This window comes from Columba livia, chromosome 1 (assembly GCF_036013475.1).
Source record: "Columba livia isolate bColLiv1 breed racing homer chromosome 1, bColLiv1.pat.W.v2, whole genome shotgun sequence".
Lineage (NCBI taxonomy): Eukaryota > Metazoa > Chordata > Aves > Columbiformes > Columbidae > Columba > Columba livia.
In genome coordinates this window covers 32,655,250-32,681,638 of record NC_088602.1, presented here as the reverse complement: position 1 = coordinate 32,681,638, position 26,389 = coordinate 32,655,250, and the positions used below count along the sequence as shown (strand labels likewise).

General features: G+C 40.7%; 1 protein-coding gene across 1 annotated transcript; it reads right to left on the bottom strand.

Annotated features, from left to right (window-relative positions):
* Positions 1-713: 713 nt before the first annotated feature.
* NUFIP1 (nuclear FMR1 interacting protein 1) lies at positions 714-26,351 on the bottom strand. Its single transcript, XM_021286891.2, has 10 exons — positions 25,982-26,351; positions 25,418-25,506; positions 24,348-24,452; positions 23,648-23,710; positions 23,128-23,204; positions 15,913-16,005; positions 12,138-12,400; positions 8,009-8,137; positions 6,037-6,269; positions 714-3,035 (listed from the first exon to the last, which is right to left on the bottom strand). The coding sequence occupies exons 1-10, from the start codon at positions 26,253-26,255 to the stop codon at positions 2,703-2,705; spliced, it is 1,659 nt and encodes a 552-aa protein (XP_021142566.2). The 5' UTR covers positions 26,256-26,351; the 3' UTR covers positions 714-2,702.
* Positions 26,352-26,389: the final 38 nt, after the last annotated feature.

The window sequence follows — 26,389 nt, the reverse complement described above, 5'->3', positions numbered from 1 at the left end:
GAAGGTTGTCACTGGAATATTTTTATCTAAAGTGAGTCACAAATCCTGAGAAATAGGATTTTTTTTCCTCATAACACAGCAAAAAAACTTAAAAAAACCACCCCACACCAAAACAATAAGAAAGTTAACAGCTACACAAAGCTTAATCAAGGCACTGGTTCCTGCATCATGTCAAAAGCAACGGGTCCTTCTCACACAGGCACAGAAAGGCAACTTACTAGAAAGCAATAAGCAAAACCCGCTCATTTTAACCCATGAGAGTAAAGTTGCAAGGACTGGAGAAGCCTATAGGCATTTAACGGTACCAGAAAAGGTCATTTTGGCAGCTTTCCTACCCAAAGGCTGAATCCAAAGTACTAAGGAAGCACATTCTTCATTAGCAGGAACAGGTATTTGAAGTCTGAACACAGCCTGGAAGAGCAGGAAAACCAAAGCAGGGGAGAAGAAAAGACTGAGACCTTCCCCTTGTTGACCAAGCCTGCAATTCAGGGTTTAACATCTCTGCAGTGTACAACTCCGTGTGTCTGCTGCCTGAGCTAACAAAAATGGTTTGCTACAAGAACAACAGCAGCAATTCTGCATGTGTGCAACAAGGCCTAGGTTAGAACTCCTGGCTCATGCCATGCTGGCCTCGTACAGATCTGCCCCAAAAGAAACCCACCTCCTCCTGTCTACATGAAATAGACTTCAAAAAGATTTTCTTTCAACAAATATTTTGGTTTTATGTGAAATTTTAATATTCTTAAGTCCATAATGATAACAGTATAAAGAATTCAGATAAAGGTTTGTTGTTTTTTTTTTTTTTTTGTTTGGGTTTGGTTTTGTTTTTTGTTTTTTAAGACAAGGTCAGAGTGTACAGTCAAACAAAGCTCTGCCATCAACTCAACAGGGACAGAAGCACGTTAAGGGTTGATTAAAGTGCAATTTAGTAGCAATCCTAAGACATCAATTTCTGTTCCGAAGCTGTTACCCATGCTTTCACCAGCACCGGTGCCACTCCACTCCAAAATCAGGTTCTGCCCAAGTGCCAGATCTCCGTGGCTGAGAGTCCTATGCTGGTATTTTCATCACAGTAATACTGAAAGAGCCACAAGTAAGCCAGTGAGATGGAGATGGCTCGTGGGACCATCACGGGAAGAATGAATCATCTGCCTTGGAAATATAAATGTTTATGATCACTGTTTCTATTCTGCACATATATTCTTGAGACATGCAACATTTACAAGGGTGTTGATATTTATATAATTCCATAAATTTAGATGGTGCATTACAAACACAATATGCAGCTGTAGCTATAAATAACACAGCAGTGGGACAGAATTTTCAAATATTTCTTGTTTTCTGTGCACCACAAATGAGATGTATGGCACAACTAAAGGAACTAGAGGAAAGAAAATACAATTATTAGGCAACAAAAAACCCCATGTGAGTCTCCGTATTTTAGCTGGTGGAATGGAAGATTAGACTTCTAACAAAGAACCAAAAATTAAAATCTGTCCTAAATCTTTAACTACAACATTTAACCGTGACTGAAAGACAAAGAATCGAGAAATATTCTGAAGTGAAGGTTCTGATAGTAGATTGTTTTCACAGCAGGTTTTCAGTGTCAATGTGACAAATTAACATCTGCTCTTGACAAGAAGGATTCTGACGAACAAATGCGCAATGTAATCAAAAGACTAAACTTGCTTCTAAACCTTGGCTAATGCTTTTATAGTGCTCACAATACTATGGATGTATGCACAAATTATGTAAAAAAAAAAAAGTCGCTGTATGCTGTAGGAGTATCATAAAAATGTACCAAGGAAGACATTCTTCCAGAAGGCCAACTAATAAATTCCCAATGCTTACTAAAAAAGGGACAAACCAGTAACTCTTGGTAAGCCTTCTGAACTTCGATAATATTCTTAATACCAAGTCTGCATCAAGAATTAGGTTTGTCAGGCAATGAACTGAAACAGCAGTTAAGGCCTAATATTGGGTACCTGAGGTCAACCAGCAACCTAGCACTGATGCAAGCAATTAGCAGTTATTCTATTTTATTTATTTCTTTAAAAAGGCTTCTTGCAGCATTCTGCACCCTCATTTCCATTTATCTGCTTAATTAACAAATTGCTTCAGAGAGAAGGAGACTCCTGGTGCAAGCAGTACTTTTAGAGACAGGTCAGTTTTATCTTCCATTTCATTTCTTCAATTTATACTGGATATGTTACATCAATAATAGCTTGGGGGGAAAAAAGGGCATTCAGTTGCCATTTCAAAAGTAGACTGAAATACTTCTGGACACTCAGAGATTCCCAGAAATGTCACACCATGATTTACCATCACTAAGATCCATCCTACCACAACACTGCTTGGTGCTTGTAATGGACCAACACACATTTGATGACAAGGTAAAACATTCAGAGCTCTAAAGGGGCTCTCACTGTTGCAGATCTCAACAGTGGAGATCTGCACCTACTTCAGGGAAAGTCATACTCTGTGCCACTGCTGCCTTTCTGCCAGGGGGAAAGGCAGTTACACAATGCAGATGACGCTTTCACAAGAAAATGGCCACGTCAGGCAGAAAAGATCAGAAAAGTGGTTTTAACAGCTCCCAGTATACACTTGAATGACTATTTTGTTATACTGATGTCTTTTAAAAACGCATCAGTCAAGTAGAAAAGGTGAGCCTTTGCTTTATTGTCCACAACAGATGTCCTCTACAGTGCTTCTTCACACTGAATTGATGGGGTTTCCCATGTGTCCTCATCTGCCAAGTGAACCATCTGTGAAGTCTGATCCACGGGTGCTTTCTCACCCTGGGCTATTAATAACGCATCTCCTCCTCCTGCTAACTGAAGGTCAGAGCTAGAAACACAATTAGATGCATTGAGTTTGTCCAAAGACTCTGCTGTAGTTGCAGAGGATTGTTCAGTCTCTGTTTCAGCTTGTGGTTCTGTTCTAAAATTAAGTCCAAACACGTTGTTTCGGATGAGGTAGCGAACGCACTGCAAAACCACATTCCTTTCGTGTCGGATGTCCTGGGCCAGTAGCTGGAAAGAAAGGAGAGAAGGTGATGCACATTCCCCTCTATTGCTCTGGAGCTGGTACCAGCCTTGGAAGATGTACGACTCCAATCAGTAATTTTGAATATCTCTAAATTTAAATAGTTGCTTCTCCCACATGAGTCCTGAGCATATGGAGTAGGAGACCACCTTTACACAGACAGCACAAAAAGCCACATATTCCCACATTGCTTGCTTTCCTACCAACTAACTGGAGCTTTGGCAGAACCATAGCAGAGAAGAAGAGGTGGGACCAGGCATCTGGAAAAGAAGCAGCAGGGTAGAGCTGCTAGAGCAGCACAGGTTGGTGGCCAAACACCATTTCTAGTGATAGAGGCTCATGATGGCCACAATTCAGTATGGTACAGGCACATCACTGTATCACTGAAAAGGATGAAAGATGCTCACATGCTCGTTTAGCGCCATTAATGCACTAAGGCAGGTAGAACAAGCTGACAAATATGATGGTGTCTTTTGGATTAAGCTGTCAGCCTCAGTTTGCTCAGGTGGTAGAGAACATCACTGAATATACCCAAATACCAGGAATTTCTCCCCCCAATTATCTGACTATAGACCCAGACGACAATGTTCTCATATCACAGACCATAATTAACGCCTGAAACAAGGAGCGTATTCCAGGCCACATACTCCAGTACATCAGGATTGCAAGTCTATTAACATCTTTTGGACTTTCCAGGTTATACTGTATCTGTAATTTGATATGCCATGCATTTTTTGTCAGAAAACCCCATAAGTAAAAGATATGTAAAAATACAAGTAAAGGGCATGTTTCCTCAGGTACCAGACTATGGATTTAAACAGCAACAAATGGTTTGAGCTATAATCCACAAACCTAAGTCTAACAGCTTAATCAAAGTGCTAGAGGCCTCCCTCACCTCCTTTAACCTCACTAAAGTTCATTTTGGTATTAAAAACAAATAAACAAACAAAAAAAAAATCAGCCAAAACACTGAAGGACCATTTGTCATTTGAAGTGTTAGTCAAACGAGTACTCTGAACAAACAAATTTAAAGCAAGTGGCCAAATCTGTAATGACCTGATCACTTCCAGGAGACCTGTATTACACATCCTAGCTAATTTGGCTTTTCATGTCGCAGAGAAACTTTGTTGTTGTTCTAAGTTTCAACAATGATTTAGCCAGCCACTTTAAAGTGTGCTTATTTTTATCTGGATTATGAAGTGGCAGCTGCCACCTAAACCAGGCGTTTAGAAACCTTCCATCTGAACTAAGAGATGCACATTAGGTCAGAGAAGGGACAGCGCAGTGATCTTCTCTTTGCCAGACTGGGAGAAACTGCTGGATTCATAAATGGCCGAATAAAGGCACAGAAAGGATACAACATCACCTTCTCAAAGACTGTACCTTTGTACTGTATTTTTTTAATGCAGGGGTGGGTATCAGTGGAGTGATGCTACACAGGCTTTTCATTTTGTCAGCACACAGGATGGGTAAACACCCATTACTGTTTGCATGGCTCCAATACGTTTTAGTAGTGCCCAAGCTCACTGTTGAGAGTCAACAGGCACCCACAGCTATTCTCCTACCTCCCTTTAATTTTTTTTAAAACATTATTTCACTGATACAACACCCTTTTCTTAGCAATCCCATTTTTTTTACTTTTTGGAAAAAGCCTCCACAGTAACTGAAATTTCACCTTTCCTTCTTCAAGGTTTTTATAGACTGACCATTTCTGACAGCAGAAGCCTACCTGCAAATCTCAGGTGCTCCTCTGTGATTCACAGCCACAGTACATATCACTGAACAACAGTTTTGAGCAACATTAAAAGGCAAAAAACCCCCACCAAAATGCAATGTAAAAAACGGACTCTACTGGCAAGCTGCAATTCAGTCTTTCAGTGCTCTGCCAGCTTTTCTCAGCATGTGGGACTTCACAGGACTTTCTTCCATAGTCTTCACTGCTTTGATCACCAACAACTTTGAAGAGCTGGAGATATAGATGACTGCATGCTTACGGAGCTACACAAAGGGCAAACACTTCCTTTTCAGTCACTAGGAGTTTTAATTCTTGGCAGAAACAGTAGTATGTGCTAAAAGGGCTATCAAGGGATTTCTCCCACATCTGCAGCTTGGGATGTGGCTTATCACGTTATGCCTTGCCTGAACATCCTGTTTCAGAGACCTGATGTCAGTGGCACCCTGCTTTCTCCTGTGCTCTGCCCACAGCACTTTTCCTTTTACAGGAGTATGTTATGCTGACTAATTAGAGAATGACAAGGGTAGTCTACCCAGCTAAGGTAGCTTTTGACTACTAAACACAATAAGAGCTTCGAAGTTTTGTCTGTACCAGGGAAAGCTACCAGGCTTCGTAAGAGGATGCTTCACACTGTCACTCCAAACAGAATCCTAACATCTTGGACTCATCCCTACAAACCTCTTTAGCCTTCTGAGACACCAACCTCCTCTTCAAGGTCCCAGTGCTGTCACTTCCTCAGACTGGTCTGAAAGTGCCCAAAGAGAAGAAACCCATGCATGTGCAGGCTGCAGTTCAATACGACCCTACAATTTAAGTCACCAACACCCTTATCACCAAGTTCTTTAACCACATCTGAAAAAAAGCGTGCTCCTCAGTCAGGGGAAATGGAACTGAATAGGAAAGCCGGGAGACAAGGGAGTAAGATCAGAATCAGACTGGTGGGATCACACACAAAACCTACCAGATACTATCATAGGAAGGGGAGGGGGAGGAATAAAGGTTTTGTCCTTTGTGCAGCTCATTTTAGGCATATAATTAAGTTGCCATCTCCTGCTCACCAAAGTCAGTTATTACCTGAATGCACAACAGGGTATTTCTATTTGTCTATTTAAGTATCTACACTTTCTCCTAGTGAAACATTCACTTCACTATTTTAAGGCAGGGCCTTTGCTAATAGACTTCCCACAGGGAAGAGGAGAACCGCTCACAAATAGTGCTACAAATTGGCATTATTTTAGCACTCAGACTGTTACCATTTCCAGCAGAGTTGGACGGCGCTTCGGAAGGAGAGGTAATGTTTTCTTGCCCCAGTTATCAGGCCCTCTGTGTGGACGTGCATTTGAATTTGAGCTTCTTAACGTTGTTCCTGTATGTTTTGGACGTTTTTGATTTGGGTTTTGACTCTGAGGCACGTCGGTAGTTTGAGGCGTATTTCTGAGAGCAGTCTGGTTTTCTTCAGCTTTTCTTGCAGTCTTGACAGGGATTTCTTAAAGAAAAAGCACATACTTTCATCTCAAACTTAAAAGCCTGTTTAACATGCTTATATCCCCATGCACTGGCAGTTTGTTAGTACTGTTCTCGCTCACATAGCCTGACATGAAGATGCTCAAGGTTTACTTGGAGAAAGAGAGGGTTTTGTTTGTTTTCAGGTTTCTTTTAACACACAAAGAATAAACTCTAAACATTCACAGAAAGAAAAAGTTTTAAATTCTGCAATACACAAAAGAAAAATAAAAGTAGTAAGAGCTGAACAAGATTTTCAAACCTCTGCCTTGTTATCACTTAGAAAGTACATTGCTTCTGCTTCACAATATAGCTTGCTACAAATTTGGCTGTTGAGAAAATAATGATAGTTAAGGCAGAGGACACCCAAGTTCCATTCCCTGCCTGTTAGATGCTCAGCGTAACTTTGGGCAGGCCATCTACAGCATGTAAAGCATAGTAACTCTCTGCAAAAACAAGTGGTAGCAGCAGTTCTCTACCATACACTGATGCAAGCACTCAAGAGAAGCACAAAATCCAAGTACTAGAGAGTTCAAGTCTTACTGCAACACCCAGCAGCCTTCGATGGAAAAAGCCCTTAAGGACATGGAAATCAGTTTAGAGCATGAGCATAACAACTTTTTCCTGACACTACTAAAACATGATTTGAAGCAAGACTGAAGACAGGCTGCTTTTTTTTCCCCCCCAAATAAGGGGAAAAAGGCTTGGGAATTCAATGACACACACCCAAATCAAAGACATTTCATGGCTCCCCTTCAACCCAGGACATGCTGCTGAGAAAAGGCAAGGAAAGGGAGGAAAATACCCATCCGGTCTTTCAGGAAATTCTGTTTGAGGCTTTCTAAAGTATGCTGGAGGGCTAGGGGGAATAAAAAATTTAAAAGGGCAAGCGGACAAGGCCATCCCAGCTGTCTGCACAAATGCTGTGTTGTGCCAGGGTACTTCTCTGAGACTGGGAGCTATCGCCATACTTGGAGCAAGTAATGGCTCACCCAGTAACCCCAGTTAGTGCTCAAAAGTGGGAGGAGAGAGGAATGGGGAAAGAAGAGGAGCAGAACAATGGTACATCCTTTTACTCCTCCCAGCTTGCCTTTATGCATGGCTTACACCAGTGCTACCATGCACTGTCACTGAAAGCAAACTGGAAAGGATCTGTACACAGACCACGAAAACATCCCTGTGCATGACCTTTAACAAGCTTCTCTCTTTACTTGTATAAGCCTAAAAATCAACACATATAAGACAGCTCTGAATTGGAGCACTGGTGGACAGGCCAGAAATCAAAAGGTAGTTCCATAGCCAAGTGTTTTGGAAACATGCCACTGAACTGCCATTACTTTAACATCCTTGCTAAATGCAAGCCACAGATTGCATGTTGTATTTTCTTCTGCAGCACTTTTGATTTCTCTTAAAAGTTTTTTCTCAAGAAATTTTGATTACTATATAGGTTCTGACAGGTAATCTGCAGCTTTCAGCAGTTGCGGACACAGCTGTAAAGAGCCACCACTGGGCTACAGCACACATTAATGCTGTGTTTATAAATACAGAGGGGCCAGACAATGGGATGGGAGATGGCAAAGGACCTGATACAGGAGAGGTGAAGCCCCCCACCCTTCCCAAAGAAATGTAATTTGTCATCATGTTTTATCATTGCTTGCAGTCCACACCAACACAGTGAGGTAGGAGGGAGAGGAGAAGGGCAGAGGACATGCTCCTACACACCTTCAGGCTCGCTGTCAGATGCGCTGCCGTAGTTGGCTGACAATGAACTCAGGGCAGAGGTGACCTGCTTGGGAACAACAGTCAGTCCCAGCCTCTCATCTTCACCTGAGGCTTCGTCCTTGTCAGATTCTGCAGGGAGAGAAAAGGCAAAAGGGGTTTTTCCCAATACTGCACGCCAACAGTCAGCCTTGCAGCTAAATCTCCATTGCACCACTGCGCAAGCCCAATTAAAAGTAATTCTTTAAAATTTAAATAAGATAAAAGGCACCCAACCATTGCTCAACACTGTGGACTGATAGAAAAAAAGCGCCAAAAAAACACATTTGCCTACCCTACGCAGGCATTCGGTGCCAAAGTCATCTCACCACCAATTTACAGTCCTGCCAGAAGCAAAAAGTCCTACAGAAGCAAAAAGTTTCCTGAACAAGAGCTCTTTTTTCACATACCAAACATAATTACAGGTTTTATTATCAAATGTAGGTAAAGAGAGAGAGAAGATTTCATAATATGTTTTGAAGTGTTGCTGGATTTAGTCCTGCGGAGGCAGGGGGTGGGGGAGAAGGATTCAAAAGCCAGTCAGGGAGTTGAGGAGGGGAAGAGAATTAGGCTTATTCAAAGTGAGACTTTAAGAGCAAAGAAGGTTTTGGATAGTAAAAAAAGTTCATAAGGGACATTGAGAACCAAGGCTACAATTTAGACAATCGGTTTTCAGCCGTACTTCAGACGGTTTGATCCTTAAATCCCCACAGAGCATCACAGACATACACGAGTGAGTTATTACAGACTCAAATGGCCCCAAAAGAGAATACCAGGAAGACAGCAGAAAAGCAGATCAAAAACGCTGAAATTGAGGATACCAGAAAACAGAGCCATAGCAGAAAACAATTCTTAAAAATAAACATGCAAAATCGCAATGGCTTTATAATAGTTTGAAACAAAGGATCTATATGCGCTAAAATCCTGGAAAGACTCTCAGGTGAACAATGCAAGAGTCTGCAGGAAAACTAGGAAAGGATTTTCACTAATACACCTGCACAAAAATTTCATACATATACACACACACCGCTATAGAAACATTTTGAAAAACTAGTCTGTTGAGTCTTCTAGAAAAAGACTGGTTGTAATCTTATTTTCATAAAGAAAAACAGTTGTGCCCTCTCCTGTTCCCTGTCTCTCTAAGCCTGTCACGCAAGAAAGCTGCCTCACACTTCTTAAGAAGATTTTTAAACACTTTTGAGATCTTTATTTTGAAATCACCAAAGTTTCTTCGTTCTCTTCTAATATACAATGAGCAATTTGATTCATTGGAGCTCACACCGTTCAGTAACAAAACCTTTAAATATATACGCGGGTATTTATCTACACTACTTACCTGCCTCTTTTTACTTTGAGCTCCTTTTTGAGAACGGCTGATTTTTGCTTGTTTAGTAATCATGCCCATTTGCAACTACATTGGAAGCTCATGCTAAACATGGTGCATTTTTCTGATGGATAACACATAGCACCTGCATATACTTAAGCAGTTACAAAAATAGCATTTACTTCAAGTTATTTTCATTCATTGCTGCTTTCTCCTATCTCAAGCAAAATGCTGAGCGCACACTGTGGTTGGGTGCCTTTTCCTTTTATCTTATTTAAATTTTAAAGAATTACTTTTAATTTGCTTTTTGGCAAATTAGGAAAACACATTTACTGGAACATATTTTCTCTTTGAGAGTAACATGTTTGGAGGAAGCATCATTCACTACAGAATACAACTGTTTCTGCCTTTGTTTTTTCCACCTGACAGGCTCATCATCTCACCTTGTCTCTGGTTATAAATCAACAGGAAAATTCTGTTTTCTCATCTCCCATTCAATTTCTCAGCTTTGAAGGAACCAGCCACTAAACAGAACTTTAGTGGAGGCATTCTGCAAAGATTACATCTCCTCTAGACAAAGGGCTGCTGCTGTTAGAAAGGTTTAAACGCTCCAATAAAATGCACCTATACAGTAAAACCACGGATTTCAATTGTATTATTTTTTTTTAATTCTACTTAGTTAGATTGTGTTTGTTATTATTTGCTATGACTATATTTCTCAACAGTATAAAAAACTGTAACTGGCTTTAATAATGTGTAATAAGTACCACATTCCTTTTCTACCTATTACAGCAGAAGTTACCCTAATCACTGTACTTTGATATAATTAGACTTTTTATCATTAAGTAAAACACAGATGCTGCAGGGAAATACAGTTATATTTAAGCATATTTAGATTTCCCAACATGGAGAGATTATTGGAATAAATAAATTGCATGGGGATGCTGAGCTCTTGTTCCCACTAATTGAAGATTATGTTTCCAAGAGGAAAAACTCAACATCAAACATCTTTCCAGGAGAAGCATTCTAGCCTTTTTGCTAAAAATAGCTGGAGTGTAAGTCAGCTTACATGCCATATTCTAAGAGTAGTGCATCACTGCTGACTATATTATAAATAGTTATATCTGAAGAGTTTATATTGCTGCCAGCATGTGGAAACAAGACATGCTCACCAATAAAAACTAAGTAGCAATACTTCAGAGAACACACACATATGGAGAGGATCAAGAGTAAAATAGATAATACAGCAAAAAAAAAGAATTAAAAGAAAAATGCTGACATTTTAAGTAATTTACTTGACTCATACAAGGAAATCCATTTGTCTTTGCAGTCTAAATACTGTTATTTTCAAAACCACAAAGGGATATTCAACAGTCATTAAAAAATAATTTGATTGTCACAGCACTTTATTCTTCTTCTGCCTTTATAAAGATTTTCATATTTTAAATGTTAGTTTAGCAACCCTGACTAGCAAGCAAAAGTTTCAGCACTTAAACCAGCTCAGATGCTATTTTTTTCCTTCTCCTTCCTAAAGTTACTACAACATCACTTCCCTATGGCCCGATCCACTTTCCCTGTGGTGTCTCTCCCAGCTAAGTGCTTTGGACCAAAAGAAAAAAAGCATTCTTAATCAATAGATTACAGATAAAATAAGATTATTATGGTAAAGTACTTGTTAAAACAAATATATAATTGAGATTCTGCATTAAGAGCCCAGAAACCCTCTCCAGTTTGTTAGCTAAATATTGATTTAAAGCTAGTAATGCATTTTAAAACCTACAAAGCTATGATAAATAAGTATCCAGCATGGCTATTTTTCTAATTCAAGACACATCTAATCCTGTCTCTCAGCATCTTTGTGTCTTCAGATTAAGCATTTTGGATGATACAGAATAAAATGTAATGCTTTCTAATTCTCAGAAAAATCAGAAAGACATAAGAGCAGTGTGCTAGATTTTCCCTATATGTTCATAACACGATGAACTTGGCTTACGAGCAAGTTTATGCAGAAGTGCTTAACACTGGTAGTATCTTAAACGTTCTTGTGTCAGCCTTTCCAAATCAGATTTTTATTTCCTCTTCAGTGACTTTCTATTTCAGCTTCTTTCCAGACCATATCTCAGCCAAGTCCACTAGTTTTAGCTCCTCCTACCAGGACACGTGGACATGAATTCACTCAGACACACAGACGTATCTCAAAAACCTCTAGATTACTGAGGTAGTTTCCTCCATAACAGGACAGACCTGTTAGAGCAGAAGCTCCCCAAAATGCAAGATTTAACACATTTCCCTTAGATAAAGCGCTGAGCCACTCTTCCACAATAATCACAGCAGGAAATTTCTCAGAAGGTCACATCCTGAATCAAGGTCTTTCTCTTTGGAAATTTCCATTTAAAAGGAAGTTCTAAGTGCAAGTTGTAGGCACAGGGATGTTGGATTACCCTCAAACTTATGATACTCTAGGCCCTGGCACTATTCCAGCCACAACACAGGAAACCTGGACTTCTTTTAGTAACAATGAGAAGTATAACAACAGGCAGCCCAGTATTACTCTCCAAGAATACTGTAAAGCCTTGCATCAATGCATTAATCTTCTAGTAAGGGAGAGTTTTCCCATTTTAAACACGCACAGTTAGCCCTCTTTCAACCAAGGACAGAGTTTACATGTTTTAGGAAATCCCCAGCTCTCCCCAAAAGCTGCTAGTTACGCAAAAGGTCAGTTCAGCAGAACTACTTAAAATAAAAGTTGTCCAAGTTCCTTCATCTTACCAACATCACTGTTTGCCAGAAGACTGAGGGGGTCCACGTCCTTCACATATGGCTGAGCTGCCAAATCACACTGTTTTTCATGCTCCTTTTCACACATGCTGTTTTCTGATCCGTTAGTTCCATTTTGAGTTCTATGCACATTATTATCGCCACCATTTTTCCTAAATTTCTTCCAGAACGGGCGTTTTTGTCTTCTCCTCTGTCTTCCTTGCTGCCCAAGCCTCTCTTCATTCTCTGGAGGTTTCCACATCCCCTTCATTTTGCTGAAGAACAAAAAAGTAAAGCTCATACAAATGACAAACTATGAGGATAAAAATCAATTTATGTAACCAAATGGCTCAGGCCCATATTTAAGGTTCAGTAACACAGCATGATGCCAGGACTTACTCCAGCTCAGCGAAAACACAGTGACAGACCAGACAGGCAGTCACAGCTCATCTCACTGGCAGGGCAACGTGACAAACCGGAACCTAAATGAAGAGTTTGAAGTTCATGACTTACCTTTAACAAGGAAAAGGGTACATGGGCTAAACAAATTCTTTGATCATCTACAGTGTGAGGATATGATGTTTTCATTTCACACTATGAAGCTAACAATGTTCCCTTCACTTGATCAATTAAGGAAAAGGAATAAAAGAAACTTCTATCAGGACAATGGATTTTTATAAACCTGAAACAAAATAACAAGTCCTAAAGTACGGGAAGAGCACAGCATAGTGGTTCCACTTATCTTTCATGGTTCCATAATCTTTCAGGTTATCCCATAAACACAAAACATGTTCACAGGAAGGTAACTGGAGAACTTAAAACTCTTGTCAAAGTCTACAGAGACAAGATCTACCATCCTGAATGAGCCCTGTGGTTCATTCATACTCTCTCCCTCAACCTCACCGCATGGCAGAGGTCTCTGTTATCCCAAGTCACACATATAATACTTGGGCAAGAGCTTCTTCCTGAAACTTCTACCTGAGTTTAGAATCATGCATGTGCAAGCAGAGTCTCATAGGTGTATTTCTAAACTGGTACCTCGTCACTGATAAGAAGCCAGTGGAACACGTGAGGAAAGAAAAAAACAGCATAAAAGCAGGGTGGATGGTCACCCTTCATCTGTTTTTCCATGGTGTACCAGTTAGTGACCCTGTCTGACAAGAGATGCTCCCAGGACACCGATGGTTTTGCATCTCATACTGTGGGATGCTGTGTGAACATATGGCATCCCTGAAATCTTGCAACAAGGTGTTAATATTTTGTGGGAAAAGGACTTACTTTGGTTTGTCTTCATTCTGATGTCTAAAATGGTCATTTGGTACCCTCATCCTTCTCTAGTTACAATAAAGAGTTCTATTCACCTCTTCGCACCTATGCAATTTTTCCAGACCTCTATCATACAGCCCTTCCAAGCCACCCACCTCTTTGATTGTACAGAAGTGTCCCATTTCTAACACTCCTCTTTTCCATACCTTTCCAGACTTCAGTCCTTCTTGAGAAGAGAAAAGGGCCTGCCATAGCATTCAAAATGGATTCATATAATAATAAAACACATTTAATTTCATTCTCCAGGCAGTGACTCACACAGATTGCTGAGCCCTTACAGCACCATCCACCATAGTGTTCCTGAGGCATGAGAGGCAACCCACCACCTTCCTGTGCATCAAAAAGCTGGTTAATATTAGCTCCCATAATTCACCTCCAGCTAGATGCAGAACCGTATTTCTAAGTTTGTACAAGTGGCTTCTAAATTCAGGATGTTTTCTGTACCTCTGTACCTAGAGGATACTGAGCACATATAGGCTCAATTAGAGATTATGTTCTTGACCAAGGGTTAAAAACAACGTTCTGATTTCCCTGGGGCCTCAAACACCACGAAATAAACCCTAAGGTCACAAACACATCCCAACAAAGTCAGCCTGGCATCTGCCCTCCTCCTCTCGTGAAAAGATGTACTCTTCACTTCCCATGCAGAGGGGATGAAGAGCCACAGGCTATTAATCAGCTGTTGGAAGACACCAGACAGACTGCCAAAGTGGTCCTTTTGCATCTCTAATCTCACACGTGGGGATGCTGAGAATTAGCAGTTGTAAAGCACTTCAGAGAACCACAAATGGAAAGCGCTAGAGAAGTGTTAAGTATCTAATCCTTTCTAAATCTTACTTAGCTATTTTCTTTAACAGTGTAGCTTGCAGAGAATAAGCTGTATTCTATTTTTGCCTCATGCATCAGTAAATTTGCCAGATAAGCACCAGTTCCAGAATCTTTACTGTTGATATGCAAGCACAAACAACAGCTTTTTGGACAGTTCATCAAATCTACAGTCCTAGCAGTTCAGGGAGGGAGGGGACAAAAGAAGAGATTGCAAGAATCAACCAGAGTTAAAGGTCACTAAGTGAAATCAAACAATAGTTTTGAGAGTGTTTCCCCCTCCCAAACAATTTTCCAGATACAAAGTTATTAATAATGTGATACACCAGTATGGAATGGCTGACATACATTTAAAACTAAATGCTGCATCTGCCTCACAGTTCACTAGAACAGCTACATGAGTTATCAAATAAACCTGTGGATACCCAAAAGTTTGTTACTGTGACAAGGAAAACTCACCTTTGCTCATAAATATCTCCTCATGTAATGTTACACACAACAATTATTCGCAACTTTAGTCTGAATGCCTAGGTCTTTGGTCTGAAGCACTTTTGCAACTTTGTATCTTTCAAAAGAAGTTTCTACTTCAATTTTATAAAATCCTTTTGTTCCAAAGTCATGAAAAGCAACTGGTTGAAGGGGGTGGGTAACTGTTGGGCCTTCTGAAGCACATGCTGCACCAAGGTAATTTCCACTATCACTATTTAATAAATTATACTACCCTGGCACAAACTTTATTCTGCACTAATTAAACCACTTCACCATGGTGCAATTTTTATAGTTTGGTGTCAAGCTCCAGCTTCACTTCCATGCAGCAGCAAACGGGATTTAGCAAGAGTCCCCTAGAAGTGGGCCTGTGCGGTGCTTTCCAGCTCAGTCATTCTCATTTAAACAATGCATACTCTAGAGCCATGGATCATTAAACATTTTTTAAAAATGGCCTTAAAGTAGGCCTAACGAAGTCAGCTGGTTCCACATTTCACTGACACCACGAGGAGGTGAAAAGAACAAAGATCATAATGGAAAATTATTTACAACATAAGGGAGAGAAATCATAACAATCCAAGAGGATTAAGTATCAGGCGCAGAACAAATGTAGTTGATAGATAAAGATGATGTAGGGTCGACAAAAGAAAGGGCACTATTTAGGCAATGAAAATAAAGTTAAATTCTCCTCCCCTCTTCACTTGATTATTGATTTATGATCTGAAAGGAGAAGGTAAGAAGCCAAATCCACTCACAAAATCTCTCTTGGCCACTATCAGGTACTAGAGGATCACACCATATGGATTCATTATGTTGCACAACTTCTGACTCCGTTATTTCTTCTTCAGAGATGAAGGTTACACTGATCTAAACCACTAGAATGTGGTTTTCTCTAATAAGCCAAAGAGCCAAATTTCACAAGACCATCAGGTTTCTAATACAATTATTGTTTAATTTAACTGAAGTGGACTATGAAGAACTGTAAACAAAGGAACATTACATATCCAGTTTGTCAAATGACCTGCCCTCTGCTAAGGGGCAGCCAGATCATGTGTACAGTGGAAGCAGCAAGTTCTGAGAGACCACAGTAACAGCGCATCCTTCTGAACTCATTTCGAGAAAAGTAACAAGCTTGTTTCTAAACACTTACCCAAACTGCTGGGTAGTCAGTACTTCTCCCCTTTCTTCCTTCTGCATCTGCACCATCTTCTTCCTTTCAATGTTTGCCAACGTAGGAAAATTTCTAGAAGAAAAGAGAAAATCATAATTCACTGGATCTTAAACGTTTCACTGTACTTTTCTTTTGTCAGCTCACCCTTTACCAAATCAGCATCCTTTATAAACATAACAGATTTTTTAAAAAGTAATAGATTTTTAAATGTTTCATGGAAGTTTAACGGACTGTTTCCTTTTTTTAAAAGGCAAGAAACGTAAGTGCATTAATGCTTACATACTCAGATTTAAAAAAAATCTACCAAACTGTCATGATTAGATTTACCAAACTACCAAAAAGCTACACACAGTTCAGTCATGCTTACAGGATGTGACAGCACAATTTAGTCCTGCAATTTTATTTTTGTGGTGCTTCAATTGGACTATTTGAATTATCTCAAAAGGCACAACATGCTTTTAGCAAACCAACTGCTGAGTTCTTGAATTATCAAAAAAAAATAATAAAAGGTTATGAGAGCAGCTTCTGGGTGCACAAGATTCATTTAATGTGATAGTTAAGAAAAAGCACACACGTTTCCTCTCGAGCAATACTCAGTATTGTTCTTGCACACTGACCTCTACTTCACCAAAATTATTGCCCTTTTTTCTTCCAGCTTCCAAGAAAAATTGCTAAGTCATGCAGATCAAAACAAATCTACTGTTATAACCATCTCCCAAACCATCCCTGTCTTCCATTCCCCACCTTCCTTCCTGCAGACAAACGCTGTGCTGGTTCCAACGTGCAAGACCTGCTGCAAATTACTGTCAAAGCCCAAAAATGGCTGCGCTGGTTGCTCTGTAAACATTAGTTAGCTAAATCCCAGTGCTTTGAGATAAAGGTAATAAATGGGAAACACACATGCACCCCCACCAGCTTCTGGACAGAAACACAAAGTATAAATATTTAATAAGTCTATTAAAATGAAGTAACAAGAAACTTAGAACAGCTACTCACTATATATAGCTATAAAAAAGGACAGATATTTTTCTTTAAATATTTAATCTTATCACATGCATCTTCTCTGTTTTACAACATGAATGTTAAGCATCACATTGAGGCAAGACAGCTTCAACCACATACCAAGGGAAAAAGACAAGAAGCATTTCCTATGAGACATACCTAAACATACTGCAGAACTTGTCTCCTTTAAAAGGATTTGAATATGAGCTGTCAAGTCTATTTTCATTGGATTTCTCCCAGAAACCCACCATACAGCTCAAGTAAGCATCGGGATGCGATGTTTCATCTCCACTCTTCCCCATTAGCTACATTTGTTCATCCATGTTGTAACACTCCCAGCATACAGCAAGTGTGCAATTAATTATTTAATCTCAATCGCGTCACACTGACAAAGACCCCTGCGCTCGGCACCTCTCCCCAGTTTTAGGATACAGTGCTTTACTTCACATCAGTAAAGCTCACAGGAGGAGAGAGAACGATAAAATAAACGCTTATGTTCAAAACAGCCCCTAATAGAAGATATACCCTTAATCCTAGAGCAAAGGAGCCTTCAAAGTGCTCCTGCAGTTACGCTGATTAAGGACATATTCAGACACGCTCTCACAACATGATTTGAGACGTGATGCCTCCCACTTTCATTCCTATGAGTTACCACTCCCTCCACCAAGCCACCCTAATGGACTCCATGAACGCCTTCAGTTCCATTCATTGCCAAGACAGATATCTCCTAAACCACCTCTAGAGTTGACACAGGCAGTAACTAACAATTTGAGCTCTCTTTAGCTGTAAGTTCAAGTATGCCTGCAAAAACACATTTGAAGGCATCTGCAGCGGCTGTGTTTCTCCAGTTCTCCTCAAATGTTAAACAGAATTTTACTCACTGCTTTCACCATGTGCAGAAGACACACCCAATTTTGTCAGCAGACACGCACAAGGGTGTTTTGTTTGATTCATAATGAGCAAATGAGCATCTGTTAGTTTATTCTTCCACCTAAGGACTTGGTGGGCAGCAAGCTCTCGATGTTCAAGTCTGCAGGTCACAAGTCTCTGTAGCAGGTTAGACTGGGTTCACTCTTCACCAGGGGCTCTGCTGTACAATGACAAGGCTGGGTTAAGCCCACCAGTGGGTCTTGGTGGGATCTGGCCAAGTCAACTCCAGTCATCCCTGCAGGGAGCAAGTGGACTGAAGAGGTATGGACCAAAGTTACCCACCTGCTTCAATGTACCAGCCCCAGTGCAACTCCACAACTCATCAGGTACCACAGCCCCACCACACAGAGGTCTGTAAACACCTCCTGGTATCTGCTAGATCTACCCATGGAGGCAGCAAAATTCACCTGGACTCTAAGAGGAGGCAGATGTCTACAGATGAAACATTATGGTCTTGAGGTAAAAGTTTATGGCAAACACTTTGCAAACTTCAACATCTAAGTATGGCCACAAAGTACTCACATCAGTGAGTGATGTGAAGTGTTTTTGTTTGTTTGGTTTGGTTTTTTGTTTGTTTTGTTTGTTTGCTTGTGTTTTTTAAATACAGAGAAATCTTATTCAGAAAGGCTAAATTTAGGAAGACTGCTCCTCAACAGAGGTGTGATGATACAGAAGGAGAAGCCTCTACTGAATCTGTCCACCTAAAAGGCCATGTGTAGACATTCAATGAGCTGCCTTGGGTTCCCATCATTCTTGGAAAATGTGCCCTCCTCCTCCAATAAAATGAGGTTCTTAAAATGTTACCTGCAAAAACCACTGAAGTAGCCCAGCACCTAGGTCTTGTAAACAGCTTGTCAGAGCTTGAATACAGACAGCTTCATCAGTCACCACAAAGCCTTTACAAATCTAAACAACTTCTTGTAAAAGAGGGAGTTAAAGGAGGACATGATGGTCCAGCACAGTAGATGCCATGAAGCAGCCAGCGCTGCCCAAGAAGGCAGCCGCATTTCATAGCGGCTGCAGTTCCCAATCAAAACACTTTTATAGTCCAAACTGGAAGGTTTTCAGGCTGAGTATATTACATATACACCAACAAAACAATGTACAGGTAAAAGACACTTTAAGCTTACAGAGGCAGGGAATGGTGATGCTGAGTGTTAACACTAACGTGTTGCCTTAGTGAATAGATGCTTTTTTCAGAATGAGTGCACTAGCCAAAGTCATACATATTTTATAGGCAAATGTACTCTATCGTGCTCACATAAACATCAGAATAAACTAGCTCTTTGCAAGCGGTGGAATAACAGAGCTTTGCAAATGTCAAACAGAAGAGAGACCTTTTTTTGTAGCAGATCACACAATGAATTTCTGAGCCCAGAGCTATACAAGTTTGTCATGTTTATAGGAAGAGCACTTGTGATCAAATTTCCTCAATAATTTCTAGAGCTGGTCTTGATTGCATACACACAATCAACAAAGGGGACATGGATAGCCCAAAGGGAACAAAGATGGCCCAACAGAGCTGATTAAATCTTGGTTTAAGACTGCCAGGCATTTTTATCAAGGATTGCATCTCTAGTGTGATTTTACCATGTGTTAGCTGAAGCAGTTTTATTGCTAGTCCATCCCTGCAATTCAGCATAAACTGTATTGCACTGATGTCTGCCTTGATCTACCAACACATTCCATCCACTTCGCTCTGTACTCTCTACTTTTACCAGGTGCCAAGAAATTATTTTCTCTATTGTGTATTTAACTAGTATGAATGCAATATCAGGGAGGACTCCAAGCTACTCAAGGACTGTCTTTATTAAACTAGAGAACCACAAATTAATTGAAAGTGGTGTGGCTGACAGTACCACCCTTCATTCAGTAAGTACCTGCTCAGCCTATGAGATGTATTTCGAGGAAATACAGCAGCCAATTCACAACTGAACCAAAAAACCCAACAGATTAAGGAAAGCAGGGAAGAAGGAGGGGAACAACTTACAGGCAACACACAAGATCAAGAAAATCCTCCACTGTTATATTAGGACACAAGGAAAAGTAAGTTTAATTATTTGCTTTAGCACCAGAGCAGCCTTGCTACATTCTTTCTAGTAAACTTCACTCAAGAAGAGCTCATTAGAAACAGATGGGCTTGCAGGACACAGATTTCACTTGGAAACATGGGAAGACAGCAATACCTCACTCTGACACATTAAGGAAATACACTGTAGACAACTCCTTTTAAACATGTGCTTAAAAAAATAAATATGCTGAATGAAGCATATTTCTCAATACTTGGAAGGGATGGGACAAAACAAAACAAGTGTAGTCATTGTAATCACCAAAGTTGATGTCAGACTTCACAACCAGCTGTCTGCAAAACACAGGGAAACCCTGAGATCCTCTAGAACTTCATCTCTATCACACTCCGCTTAACTACAGATTGCCTGGCTCAGCAGGTTTGGTGGCCACAAACCATTAAAGCGCCTTTTAGGTAAGCAGAGACATGAAGGCTGCAGCGATGAGCAGGGCACTGTATAGAATCCGAGACAGGAAAACAGCATTCTGACCCAGCACACTTCCACGAGAGACACTTGCTCCTTACCAGCTCTCCCACTTTTTTCCCCACTGTGTGAACAAGGCTACACATTTAAGACAGGCTCTTTCAAACATATTTCAGCAGGATACACAACTGAACAACACTGCAGTGAATTAAGAAAAATCTCGACTCTGTAAGTATTTATAATGACTGAAAGAACACACAAGACAGGAATGTTACAGATGGAGTATGGGAACACAGACATTAAATCACTGCATCCTAATTAGAAACAAACTACTAATGGTCCAAAAAAGATTCATTCTTAGTTCTAACTGGGGCTTCTGGAAAGAAAAAAGCCACCATAAAGGCTCACCATAAGCCAAAACTGCCTAATAGCTCAGACTCCCTCTGGTGTCCTTTTTTTTCTGTACAATGCACTGTTTACTGTGAGTCAACAACAAATCTTCAGTACTAAACTGATGCTTTGCTCGATTCCCAATTATTGCTTCACAAAAGTTTCAGCTAGATTTCTCTCTTTTACTCCTTTTTAAAATTTATTTAATTTATTTTATTTATTTATTTTTAAAGCATATTAGTACAGCTTTCTTGCTGTACAAAGAGTAATAAAAGCCACCCAGGTAGTCATTTTACACCCTTCCATTATAGCTAAATAAGATGCCCACAGGACCAAAGTACCAAAAGAAACTGTAGCACTGCTCCATCTAGTGGCCTTGACTTAGAAGGTCTTTCTTTTGGGCTTTCTTTTGGTTGGTGGTCGTGACTACAAGACTTTATTTCTATTTATTTTACTGTGTCACAGTGAAAAAAGGCCTTCAGCAATGTTTTACCACAGACAAATTATATTCAGATATATATGTTGCTTTTACTAATAGCACCCACTCCCCAAGCAAACAGTACCTGAACAACAAGGTACATTCAATTCCTGCTTCCCTTATGTTCTGGTGGATACAGCAAAGCATGTACTAACATACATACCTTAAACACCATCTCAACTCTTAAACCTTCACATCAGCCACTAGATGGGAACTGTCTCAAACATCTCCCAAAACAGAAAAGTGTGTGCTAAGTTGCAAATGAATAGCGAAGACTCTGCACACAAGTCTCGATACTTTTCCTTGGAGCTACTATTAGAAAATTACGTGTGGGCCACAAGACAGACAAATCTAAGGACGTTCTGAGTTTTGTGAAATCTCTTCAAACACTTTGTATTATAAGTAATATAGACTTGATAAGTATCACTGTAGGGGGAAAAAAAGTGAAAGCAAGTAAAAAAATAAACCCTTAAGTATCTTTGGAATAAAATGAAACTATGGAACCAAAATTAAGCTAACACCAAATTTGTATTTGCACAGATAACAGACAATTAAATATAGCATTTTAAACAGAGGATGAAATAAAGGTGTTTTTTAAAAAACACAATACCCCCACCAAAACGCTGGGTTTGTTCTTTGATTTAAAAAAAACGAAACACCACACATACTAGGAGCTACAGATTATCTTCACTTGTAAAAAATGAACAACAGGTGCAACAGTTGACTGCTGTGATGTGCTGATGTAAACACTTCACTTTGCATTTCTGAAACTTTCACAGAAAGCTGAAACCATGTCCAAAAGGAACACTAAACTTGCTGCTTCCTATTACATGGGGAGAAATTTTGCTGCTTAATACGGCAAAAAGTGATAAAAGGCAATTAAAAAAAAAAATCTAAACATGCATTCCACTCATTCTTATTTTTTTTACAAAGACATTGTGTAAAAACCTATTAAAGGAAGTCAGGTTCAAAACAAGAATGCATTACCATGCTTTCTAGCACAAATGCAAGCTGAATTCATCAGTAAGATCGCATCAGGCAACTTCATTTATTTTAATTTAAAAACAACAGGTGACTAGTACGCTGCCCAAGCTCATCACCAGTGATCTTGAAATTAAATTTGTGTCACTTCCCGCTCTGCATATACAACTCTTGCTCACAGAAACAAAGCCCACATACTGATCACTCGCAAGACTATATTCCAAGTCCACAACAGAAGTGAGGAAAGCATACAGAATCTTTCAGCTGCTTGAAAAGGGCAGATTTTAATCTGCTCAGTCTAGTGTGGGATGAAAAAAAAGCCAAACATCAGTGCAATAAGATCTATAGAAGTCCTATGAGAACTTCTAAATACTTCAGTCCTGGTAAATGGAAAGAATTTGTACCGCTTCACATTACAGAATGAGAAATACTGCTTATATGTGAACTTTAACTTGTACGCTAGGTACAATTAGGGTTAAGACTACTGGAGACAATACCATTAATGGATTCTATTCTTTTTCAGTGGAAAAGTGTCAAGCAATTCAGAAAGTTCTTAAAAATTACGAGAACTCCCTATTGGGGTGTACTGGGACAACTTAAGCTACAGATATCTGAACACAGCAGGATGTGTTACATTTGTCATCAGCACAAGAGTTCCAGATTTCTTAGCAATCAAAAAACCACCAAACACACACACATTTCTGACCTAATCTGTCTCAGTTGGTATCTTGCCTTCTGTTACAATAATCCAAATGACTGTAGTCTCCGCAGCTCACATCCTCCTTGCTTGGCCATTCTGACACAGACCACTGCCGCATGAGTTTTGCGGAGTCAAAGGAACCGCAGCAGGAAGCCTGTGAGCTAATGATCACACATGGAAAACACAGTAAAACAAATTCCCAGGTCACAAGTCTTACTCACTTTTTTCTTTCTTCTCTCCATCTAGCGATCTCTTCTGGACTGTCTAATTTTATTCTTTTAGCACCAGGTGCATGTGCCTAAGGAAAAAGTATTTCATAGGTGTTTAAAAGGAAAAAACCCACAAGGAAACACAAAAGCATTCTGTCAACTATAGTAGTATCACACTGTTTTCAGCTCCAAAAGTGGTAAGACTGCACAGAGTGATTACAAAACTAGCCGATTAAAGAAAAAAACATAGTATTCAACATATTTTCATCCAAAACATTGTCTTACAACAGATTTTACTCGGAGGTAATACTTTTCCTTCCAAAGAATGAAAGCAAGCCTCTAACCAGGGGTGTCAAATGTAATAGTTACACTTATACAGTCCTAAAATTATGTTCAGCCCTTTGAAGGCAACCGCGAGTCTGATGTGGCCCCTGGTGAAAAATGATTTTGACACCCCTGCTCTAAAGAATGAGAAAAGGGGCTACAGTAAAGACTGCACAGACTCATACTTTGGGCCCAGGGGGATACCTACGTTCTTCCAGTGTATCTGAACTATCTTCTCATGTGCGCTGAAATTGCAGCCTTCTTCCGTGCACTGCAAGATAAGGGGGTGAACATAAGACACATCAAGTTACACAAACAAATTATAAACAAGCATTCGAGCACACCTCAAACAAACTCAGCGCAAAATGCCCGCACATTTAGTTATACAGAACCTTTATGCTCCTCGGTTTCAAACCAAACATGATTGTAAAAACAGCAAGAAGAGACAAGGTACTTCTAAATTTCATCTGATTTTAGAATGATCAGTGAAGCCAAAGTATCTGACAATTGGTGATAATGTGAAGTTAACTTAAGAAAAAGATTTGCAAGACTCTATGATTTCTAATTTTGATACATCCTTGCAATAAAGGAGTGGGTTTTTAAAATATGTATTCCACATAAAGACTTCTCAAACAAAAAAATATTACATGATATAATGTAATTAATTCCTACCACTGAGGTGACTTAGCAACACTTCAGAAGAAAGACATTAAAATGACTTCAGCAATAAAACTGAAAATACAACAAAGAGGTCCCTACACACAGCATTCAGAAAAAATTCCCTACTACCACTTTTTGTCACTCTGGAATCTCTTAGCTAAGTCTTCCATTCAAAGAGTGACTACAACTAACTACTTATCATCCACAAAAAATATAAAGTTTAAATAAAACAAGCCAAACTCATCAACCTGTTTATGTTGTGAAATATGTTCATCGTACTTCTCCTGGTTTTTATAGCCACGGTCACAGGTATCACAATAATGAGAAAAAACTGGCTCTTTTTTCTTCTTGTTCTGAAAAAAAAAAAAAAAAAGAAGAAATCATCTCAAGATTGCAGTTACAAGATTACAAAATATTCTTATTTGTAGTTAGGTGTGAAACACTTCCATGAGTACTTTTGTTAATAAAGCCAACAACTAAAACATGTTTCAAAGATAAGCTAACATAACATGGAAGTGAAGTTCAAATTACTCATCTTCTAAACAAAGCACCCTGTGCTTAGCTCTTTGCCCTCCCACCTTTCCATCAACTATCACTTCTGCAAAGCTGTGGCAGGTTTATGGAAGGCAGGGAGGAGAGTGAGGCTACAGCCCCAGTCCTCTTTCCTACCAAGTCAGACCATGCCTGTTCTAACATGACATGCAAGAGCTCACAGGGCAGCAGAGATCCTTCCTTCTCCCACTGCACACATCAGGGTGATGGGGCTGTCTGGCCCTGATAAAATAACAGAGTACTGATGTGCACACAGAATGAGAGAACAGTTTGGGTTGGAAGGGGCCTTAGAGATCATCTAATTCCAACCCCTCTGCCATGCACAGGAAGACCTTCCACTACACCAAGTTGCTCAAAGCTCTGAAGAGGTTGCTCAGCCCAGTCCTGAACATTTTCAGGGATGGGGCAGCCACAACTTCTCTGGGCAGCCTGTTCCAGTGTCTCATCACCCTCATGGGGAAGAATTTCTTTCTTACGTCCAATCTAAACCTATCCTCTTTCAGTTTAAAGCCATTGCCCCTTGTTCTGTCACTACAGCCTCTTGTAAAAGTCCCTTTCCAGGTTTCCTGTAGGTCCCCTTTACATACTGGAAGGCTGCTATAATGTCTTCCTGAAGCCTTCTCTTCTCCATGCTGAACAAACCCAACTCTCTCAGCCTGTCCTCATATGAGAGGTGCTCCAGCCCTTTGACCATTTTCATGTCCCCGCTCTGGACCCGCTGCAATACAGCCATGCCTTTCTTGCACTGTGGACCCCAGCCCATTACCTTTGGTTTGTTATTTTCTTCTGGAAAACGTTTACTAAACCCAGGTGCTTGCTCCCCTTGCCACTTCTGGGAGAAATTGCCATTTCCACCTTCAAAAAAAAGAAAAAAAAAAAAAAAAAAAAAAAAAAAGAAGAGAGAGTTACACATACAGCTTGTAAAACCCATCACTTGCTACCTCAGTGGGCCTGCTGTAACGGGAAAGGGGCTAAGAGAAAGATGAGCCAGGGATGCAAGACCAATAGGAAAAGCAGAGCACACATAGAATCATGCAGGTTGGAAGAGACCCTCAGGATCATCGAGTCCAACCATACACCTGGCACTAAAGCACATCCCTAAGCACCTCATCTATGCACCTTTTAAACACCTCCAGGGATGGTGACTCCACCATTTCCCTGGGGCAGCCTGTTCTAGTGCTTTACAACCCTTGCCGTGAAGAATTTCTACTAAAACACTTGGAGGAAGGGGGAGTCCTCCACTCCAAAAGAGACAGGGGCAGCCCCGTGGTCCCCAGTGGCGAGAGAAAAAGCCCACGGGCCCCACAAGCGGCCACCCCGCGCCCCTCACCAGCGTGTGGGCCCTGCGGTCGCTCTCCGTAGGGCGGCGGGTACCAGGCGGCGGGCGGCGCGTAGCTGTCGGGCTGCGAGTAGCCGTCAGCGGGCGGGTAGCTGTCGGCGGGCTGCGCGTTGTCGGCGGGCTGGTAGCTGCTGGGCGGCGGGTAGGGCCCGGGGGGAGCCCAGAAGCCGGGCTCCCAGGGGGGCGGCGGGCAGAAGAAGGGCGGGGGGACCCCGGGCGGGGGCAGCCCCGGCGGGGGCGGCGGGTACCAGGCGAACGGGTTCATGTCGGGCCCGGAGCGGCCGCCCGGGTGCGACCCCCGCTCCGCGTCGTGCTGCTGCCGCCACCGCGTGGGGCCACACCGGCGGCAGCTACAAAATACGTCACTTCCGGAGCTTAGCCGCTCACCCGCGGGTTAAA